This window comes from Cricetulus griseus, unplaced genomic scaffold (assembly GCF_003668045.3).
Source record: "Cricetulus griseus strain 17A/GY unplaced genomic scaffold, alternate assembly CriGri-PICRH-1.0 unplaced_scaffold_1, whole genome shotgun sequence".
Taxonomy (NCBI): Eukaryota; Metazoa; Chordata; class Mammalia; order Rodentia; family Cricetidae; genus Cricetulus; species Cricetulus griseus.
Genome location: NW_023276808.1, coordinates 259,048 through 267,949, shown reverse-complemented (window position 1 = coordinate 267,949; position 8,902 = coordinate 259,048). Strand labels below are relative to the sequence as shown.

General features: G+C 43.1%; 1 protein-coding gene across 1 annotated transcript; it reads right to left on the bottom strand.

Moving 5' to 3' along the window:
• Positions 1-997: 997 nt before the first annotated feature.
• On the bottom strand, positions 998-8,361 carry LOC100756412 (mothers against decapentaplegic homolog 1). The gene is given in 7 exon segments (XM_035453581.1): positions 998-1,101; positions 1,104-1,140; positions 2,992-3,248; positions 4,269-4,490; positions 5,909-6,025; positions 7,059-7,322; positions 7,962-8,361. Coding segments are annotated over 7 exon segments (1,401 nt in total).
• Between the last annotated feature and the right edge of the window lie 541 nt (positions 8,362-8,902).

Sequence of the window (8,902 nt, the reverse complement as noted above, 5' to 3'; positions counted from 1 at the left end):
CCTGTGAATAATGAACAAAGTTACTAGGTTTGGCAAACATTTCATTTGGAAATTAAAGCCTATGTCTGTATTGTAAACTCCATAAAAACTGCTCATTGAATGAAAGCCTTTCATATGCTGGGCACTAAACACAAAGCCAATTGATTTGCAAATAAAAGGAATTATTCATTTGTTCTCACAGTTACAGGAATTAACTAGCTGCTTTATTGCAGAGTAGAGCAGATGAGATAAAAGAAAAGAAAGGGAAAGAATCAGATAAAACTCTAAAAAACTGAAACACAGCAAATGCAGACACCAGCTTGCTCATTTAAGACAACAAACTGAACAGTAAGGCATAGTGCACATTTCCGGTTGTCATTTCCTTTCCCCCACCCAACCGACAAATACATTCTAGATCCACTCGCCATTTAGACTATTCTTAACCACCAAATATTCTGTATACATAGTTAGCAAGGAGCAAAACCTGACATAATTCAGACAGCACTACAGTCAGCATACAGTTTTAGAAAGAATCCTGTGTATGTCATAAAGATTTTCCTATAAAACAAACAAACTAAACAAATAGTTTTAAAACATTATGAAAACCCATCAAAAGATGATTCAGTGTGGGCTTGGAACCTGATGAAGTGCTCACTTCAAAGACTATTAGCGTAACACTCTGTCAAACACTCCCAACAAAAGGACTGCTCAGGATTGTTCTTCTTCTGATAGATAATTTGTCCCTGGCCTGGACATCTCCTTTAAAACTATACACAAAAGTCCTGCTAAAAGTCAACATTTTAGTTAATCATACAACAGAATGTCACAATGTAAACTAAACAGATTCTTGATATCAACATCATGTTACCAATGTTTGTTAATTTCTCAATCCAACAGTTGGTCACAGAGGTCAAATATTATGAAGGCTCCCTTGTCAGGTTTTCACCCGTCTGACATATCCATCCTTCAAGTACATGCAAGGTTCAACAGTTTGCAAGAGACAGAAGCCAGAGGCCCTTTAAGACACTGAGGAAATACGATTGTGGGGTGAACCCATCTGGGTAAGAACTTTATCCAGCCACTGGAGAGGGCCATGCAGATGTATCTCAATCCAGCAGGGGTGCTAGTAACATCCTGCCTGTGGTACTTGGCTCCCCAACCCTAGGAAAAAGAAAGCACACTGGTGTCATTTAACTCTCTATCTCATTGAGTCACTCTACCAAGTAAAAAATCATATGATCATTTCACATAATTATGTTTGTACTCATGGCTATGTCCCACAAGAAAACAAACATACTGCAAAAGCATGGGTAATTTTTGGGGATTGATGTTGTCCACCAAAAGTCTACCCAAGGACCCCAGGATCACCTATTTAGTCTGGTATAGTGGCACATGCCTAAAATCCCAGCATTCAGGAAGCAGGGGCAGGCAGATCTCTGTGAGTTCCAGGCCAGTCAGGGTACAGAATGAGACCTTTTTTCAAATAAATAAATAGATATTATTAGTCTTGGATAATTACAAATTTAAAATACATTCAGTAGTTGTTTGAGTAAAGATATTTTAGCCAGGAGGTGGAAGTGAACGGGTTAAATCCCAGCACTCAGAAAGCACAGGCAGGGGGAATCTCTGTGAGTTCGGGACCATTGTGGTCTTCAAGAGCTAGTTCCAGGACAGCCTCCAAAGCCACAGAGAAACCCTGTCTCAAACAAACAAAAAAAAAACCACAAAACAAAAAAAAAAACCAAGATATTTATTTATTAAATATTTATTTCCCACTACATTAATGTTATGTTAACACTTTACTTACTTATACTTTTAAGACATACTCTTAATGGGTAGCCCTGGCTGGCCTAAACTCCCTATGTAGACCCAACTGGCCTCAAACTCAGAGCTTACCTGTCTGATTTCTGAGCACTGGAATAAAAGGCATGTATTATCAAACTGGCTTTATTTTTTAATATTTTATTTAAAAATTGTGCAAATACGTACGTGTTTGAGAATGGATTTACCTATGAATGTGTGGTATCTGTGGATTTCAGAAGATGATGGATCCTGGAGGTAGAGTTACAGGCTGTCGTGATCCACTTCAGCTGGATGCTGGGACTGAACCCAGGATCACTGTAAGAGTCCTACACCTTTAACTGAACAATCCCTTGCCCCTTTATCTGTGTGTCCATGCCTGGAGAGTACAGGGGTCTACACTGGCTGTCTTCTTCAATCACACTGCACTGTATTTTCTGAGATGAGTTCTCTTGCTGCACCTGGGCTTTTGTCAATCAGGCTAGACTGGCGGCCAGCAAGCCTAAGGGATCCTATCTGTCTCCCATGCTGGGACTACACACAGCACTGCACCCAGCTTTTAGTTGTTGTTGCATGAATGTGTGTTTATGAACACCACAGTGTGCATGTGGAGCTCAGAGAACAAATCTGTGAAGTTGGTATTCTCTCACCTTTTACACATGTTGTGTAGCAATATCTTCAAAGATAAAACCTTCTGTCTTATAGGGAAGCTCCAGAATTGCTGAATGTTTTAAGGGGAGGTGAAACACTCCACCCTCTAGGCAAAGACCTTAAAACTCAGGAAGCAGACATCATAAAACCTTTACTGAAACTGACAAGATTCACTAGGCTGTCCCTCCCCAGGCTGATATGAGCCGTAAGGACTGCTGAGACAGACAGACTGACTAGGCTGCCTGCTTCTGGAATAAGACATGCTCCAGCCTGGACTCTACTAAACCCTTAGCTTGACCCAGAATAAACTGCATGGTGACTGGGAGGCAGGGGGAGATAAAGGTGCCTGTCACCAAGCCTGGAGACCTGAGTTCCATCTCTGGGACCTGCATGGTGGGAGGAGAGGACTATATTCTAAGTTCCCATGACAACCTCTTGGACAATGGTGCTCTTGCTGGGCACTGATAGGAATATATACCAGGAAGGCACAGGTATACATATTGTAAATAGCAGGGGTGAGGCAGGGGTCAGGCCTAAATGAGATGGGCGGGTACTGCTCACCTTCACGAAACTCATTCGAATAGTGCACATTTTGGTGAGTTCATACACGGTCTCAAAACCATGGTTCACAGACTGTGCCAGTATCTGAGCAAACTCTTGGTTGTTGAAAATTTTCACGCTACACCCACTGGGGATCTTGCAGACAGTGGTGGGATGAAACCCATGATGGTAGTTGCAGTGCCGACTCTGCACAAATATGCTGCTGTCACTCAGGCATTCGGCATACACTTCTCCTCCAACATAGTACAGGTGGACACCTGTGAGAGGATACACCATGTCAGTCATAGGCTCAAAGGCACCCGGGCAGAGTCAAATTTGGCCACTCACATAGCCATTGTGACAGCCATCTAGCTAACTATGTTATGATTGTGATAACCTTTGTGTTCAGAAACTAACAAAGCTGTACCAGGTGCAGCTCATCACAGATTTGGAGGCAGCCGGTTTGCCTCAGTGAGGATAGATATCTGGAGCAATGATCTGGACACTAGATGTGCTTATTGCTACTTTGTATCTTTGCCTTCTCAGCAGACACGGTAGAAACTACATTCATATTCAGAGGGTATATAGATAGGCTCCCATACAGACACAAGAGCACAAGAGCATATAAACACACGTCATGTCATTAAATTATGATTTTACACTGACACTTCCAAGGAATGCCACACCCCTTCTTGATTGCCTGTTCCTTACTCCACAGGGAAAGCTAAGCTCTGAGCACTCCCCACACATGCGCTCATTGACTTAATCATATAATAAATACATATAAATGTTATAGAACTGCTTTAATCTAACACTAGTAAATAGTTAAATCACCTATGAAAGATATGTGGGATGTTGAGATGGTTCAGTGGGTAGAGGTGCTTGCCACCAAGCCTGATGACTTGAGTTTGATTCCTAGTATCCACATGGCAGAAGGAGAGAACTGACTTCCACAAGCTGTCCTCTGACCAAGGTACTTACACACACATACACGCATGCACACACAAACATTGAATAAATAAATGTAAGAATTGTTTTAAAAGATATTTCACTTCTAACAAAATGTAGAACAGCGTAGTGCACCACAATAACCCAGCAATGTCAGCTGGCACCTATCAACAGCATGGGAGTGGGAAAACCACTAAGATCAATGATTGGAACAATTTCTAGATAATATGAATTAGAAAGATACTTCAAACAGCAGCATCTGAACATTTGGCATTTGCCACAAGAATGATGGGGTCACTTCTAGAGGAAGAAAAGATGAACGTTTGCAGGATGAGTAAAGGGACACGCACCTTTTCCAATATGTCGCCTGGTGTTTTCTATTGTGGAGTTCCGGTTAATGTTGGAGAGCAGCCCAAGGCACAAGCGGTTCTTATTGTTGGAAGGATCAGTGTAACCATCCACCAACACACTTGTGGAGGAGGCCTGGAATGTATCACCCACGCGGTTGTTGAGCTCATAGTACACAATAGAGCACCAGTGCATTGGTTCCTCATAAACAACAGCTTGAACATCTGAAAAAGGAAAGAAATTTGCTCACAGTTACACCTGGAGCACCCCAACCAGAAACCCCATTGTAAAACTGGCTGAGCACGGTGGAACGAAGACAGGGAGGGGCAACTCCGAGGATCACATGGGTCATTTCTGTGAGATCCAATGGACTTCTTACTAAGGGCAGCATTCTCCTTTCATTGGGGAACTGGCAGAGATCCAATATACCAGCTCAGCAAGCAGGGCAACAGCACTTGCTGAATACAAATGACTTATAACTTGCTCATTGACATACAGAGATAATTGAAATCACTCCTGCTGGCACACTACCTACAAGAAATACAGTGACCAATGAGAAAGCAAGTGGCACAGGAACAGGAGGGGCCCTAAATAGGACTGCTGTTGGACACCAGCTGCACCTATCCCCCACCTATGGAGGGAACATGAGCTTCAGTTCTGCTTGCAAGTTCTTTGAGGGCAAAGGGGGTAAAATATTTTCCTTTAACCTTTTTGGTGATGAAGCACAGAAAGAAGGAAACAAATACCATTACTTGTTTCAGATAAGGCCATAAAGCAGATGTGGCATATGTGTGTCTTTTCTGACACCACAGCAACTGTTGGGAGACCAGCTGTGTGGATTCTAGTGTGATCACCCATGGGAGTCTGCTTTGAACTACAGTGGATGGCCTTTTCCTCGAGGCCAACTTAAAGATAGGTCTGACAGCATGGGTCTCAAGTTTTTCATTACTGAAGACGGGAAAACACATGAGCATATAAATAACAGACGTATTTGTTATGTAAAACAGGACTCAATCATTTCCTCCGACTATCTCTGTAAGCACAGAGATTTTTAACAACCTCCTGTGTATACAGGTATGTGAAACAGCGATACAAACCCACATTTATTGGTAACAAATCATAGACAGATGCATTTTAAACAGTTATTTGATATATGTGCATATATGTATATTAATGTATATATGATAATATATATTACTCATTTATTGAAGGTGAAAGCAAATTAGCATGCTGAGGACACAGATATGCTTGTTTATTTTTCCATAACTAATAAATCTTGGCTGATTATTCAACACTGGTCAACATACCGATTGTCTTTAGAGGTGACTGACAGTTTTCTAACCACCAATGCTGGAAACTCACTTCACCTAACTATGTAACACAAAATGGCAGAGCACTGCTTACTGCCTTTTCAGAGACCAGTGAGAATCTGAGACATCCATATTCAATTCTGAGATCTCATATTGGACTGTGACAGAGTTTAAGTAAAAAGATGGGCTCTAGAGAATTCTTTCCATTAGGATTAAAACAACAACAAAACGTTTTTTCCATGTTTCTCAAACAGCTACCTTTTTAAGGTCTAAATGAGTAAAAGTAACATTTGGACAGGACATACAGACAACACTCTGACAACACATTTTACCTCCTCTGTTGATCTCGGAGGGCAGTGCAGGTGCCATCATATTCGTGTCCATTGGCTGAGAGCCATCCTGGGCCATGGCGTCTTCAGGAGGCTGGTAAGCAGTTGGGGATATGTCAGCTACAAAGTTTGAAAGGAAAAATTACATGCTTCAGGCACAGACTCTCCTCTGCGCTGAGAGCTTTTGCGTATGATTAGGCCTGCTCAAGGGTACACAGATGCATGTGTGTGCACTTTTATGCAGGGGTCAGAGGATAACTTTAGGTAAACATTTTCATTTTACATATAGTTGGGAACGGAGGGAGCAATAAAGCATGTATCATGTTTTAATTTCTGAAGGTACAACATGGATGCTGAAGTAAAATTTAATGTAAAGCACCTTAAGTGGCTCTATAAACATCCTGTCCCATCATTTTCCCTCACAAAAATATCCATGCATTTCATGATGGTCTTTTATTTATCGTGCCCCTCTTGATGTCGACTGGCAAGAGCTCTGGCACTAATATTTGAGATGCTTGTTTACTAACCTGTAATCTGAAAAGTGTAATCCTCTAATTAGTCACTATTACACCATCAGTTATGACTAAAACAGGAAAATAACTGGTTTTCTTCTTTGCTAAGTTAAACAAGCAGGAAAATACCTGGTTTTTGTCTTTGCTAAGTTAAACAAGCAATGTTCTCCATCACTTCTGTTGCATTTCCTTGCTGTTAAAAGCATATTAACATACTTTTTGGAATTACATCACTGGCAAAATGAATCTAATTAAATGGGTCGTGCGGATACCCCAGTAATTAGCTCTTCTGCGGCTGCATTGATAACAAGGGTTCTTCAATGTTGGAAAAGCTCGCCGAAGCCGCTTCTCAGAGCAGCAGTGTGTGTAACATGACATTTTCCCCCTTTCTTTTTATGGAGAGCAGAGACTGTAACAATTGTGCCACTCAAAGAAGGATGCAGCAGTTTCAAAACTTACCAGGACTCAAACAAGCCATCCTCTTCTCCAGCTGTATGTACAACTCCCCTCCCTACATTGATATTCTCCAAGCACTGGTTCACCAGGATGTGCTCAGGGTTCCACCCACTGTGCCCGCGCCCCACAGGCCACCCCCACCCACCTCCCCAAGGCAGGCAGCGTCCCCGAATGCCCCCTCCTACCTGGCATCTGGAAAGGGCTGCCTGGGTCTGAGCTGGTGCGGGAGTGAGGGTAGGTGCTGCTGCTGCTGCTACTGCCTGGGGAGTTGGGGTAGCTGCTATTGGACGAGTGGGGAAACGGGTGGGTGCTGGGCTGCCTGAAGGAATCTGGAAACGTGGCGTTCGGTGGCATGTGAGGCTCATTCTGTCCCAAGTTACGGAACTGTGCCAGAAGGCTGTGCTGAGGGTTGTACTCACTGTACCTCGGAACCAGCACGGGAGGAAGCACTGGAAACAGAAAGAAAACAGACAGACAAATGAAAAAGGTTTAGTTTATATCCTCTCTTTCTTAAAACAGGCAGTGGACACAAAAGCCTTTGCAAATTATTCCCTAGTCTTTACTTTTACATGACGTATATATTCCGCAAAAATACAAAAGGCCTTTGGAGACCAACATAATATTGGATGGTTGAGCTGGAAATTTGCAGTCTACCCCTGAGGTCTGAAGTTCCTGTGAGAGAAAAGTCACCTGGCCATCCCAGGAGCAGGAGCAGGGAGGGAGGCCACCCAAATCTGACACCATCCATACTTGGGGACCCTCAGAAATCATCAGCTAGGTGAACCAATCCATCAACAAAACCAGCCTGAATGACACACTGTGGCAACCGGAGCCAATGGGATGAAGGGCTGATAATTACAAAGTCATGAAGTAAAGTAAACCTTCCTCTTTATAAAGTGATTGTTACAGATACTTGTTACAATGAGCGAAAGCTGAGTATATAGAGTTCCTGTGCTCTTTTGCACACGCATAAATGAATACAAACAAAACTTCCCCATGATATTTTGGAATTACACCCCACAAGAGAAAGGTGGTATTGCTCTGATCTCTAGAGCCTTCACGGTGCACACACAGTCCACACCACTCACCAGGGCTCTCCACGCGCTTATAGTGATAGGGGCTGATGCACACCTCCTTCTGCTTGGAACTGAAAGGAAACTCACAGCAATCCAGAGGCTTCAGTTCATGGTGGCTCTGGAGGTCTGGCCAGCGCCACACTCGGCAATAAATGACATGAGGCAATCCCTTCCGGTGGGACACTTGCAGCCTGCCATCCAGGGAGCAGGGAATGGTGACACAGTTACTTGGCTGTCCCGGGCAGCTCAGGGCCTTCTCCAACTCTTCCATGGCCCCTTTCTTTTTCTTCAATTTTTTCACCAACACGTCCACAGCTTTCTCTGCCCATTTTTCTTCTTCATCACCCTGTTTCCAACCTAGAAGTCTCTTCACAGCTGGACTTGTGAAGGAACACAAGGTGGTCACATTCATAGTGACTGGTCTAATTCTTCAGGCTCCTCACAGGGTGAAGTGGTGCTGTCTCGAAAGGGGAGAGGCCAGAAGAGAGTTCAACTTATTTAAATCGGTTCTCTTTAGTCTCTCCATAGTTCTGAAAATTGGAGAATGGCTCTTCCTCCTATTCCAAGAAGGGACCCAAAGTTAGCACCTGCAAAAGAAAGGATAAGAAACTGTCTTTAAAATCACCTTTAGACACACCATGATTAACTGATAAATGCCAGATACTAAGCACTTTGGTGTTCCCTGGCTAATACTGCTCAGCTTCACACTTGGGTGACTTTATTAGCGAGATGAAACCCCAGGCTAAGCTCATGAGAATGTGTATTCTGTGATGCCAGAAGCTGAAATGTGTTCTCCTAAAACATACATTAAAGTTCCAGTGCCCATTGCAACCCACTGTACTTGGGCTTGCAGCGCCTAAGGAACTCACCAGGGTTAAATCAGATTATAAGGGTGGGGCCTGAAGGAAACAGGATCGGTGGTCTTACAAGAGGAAGAGAACAGACTGCTCAGA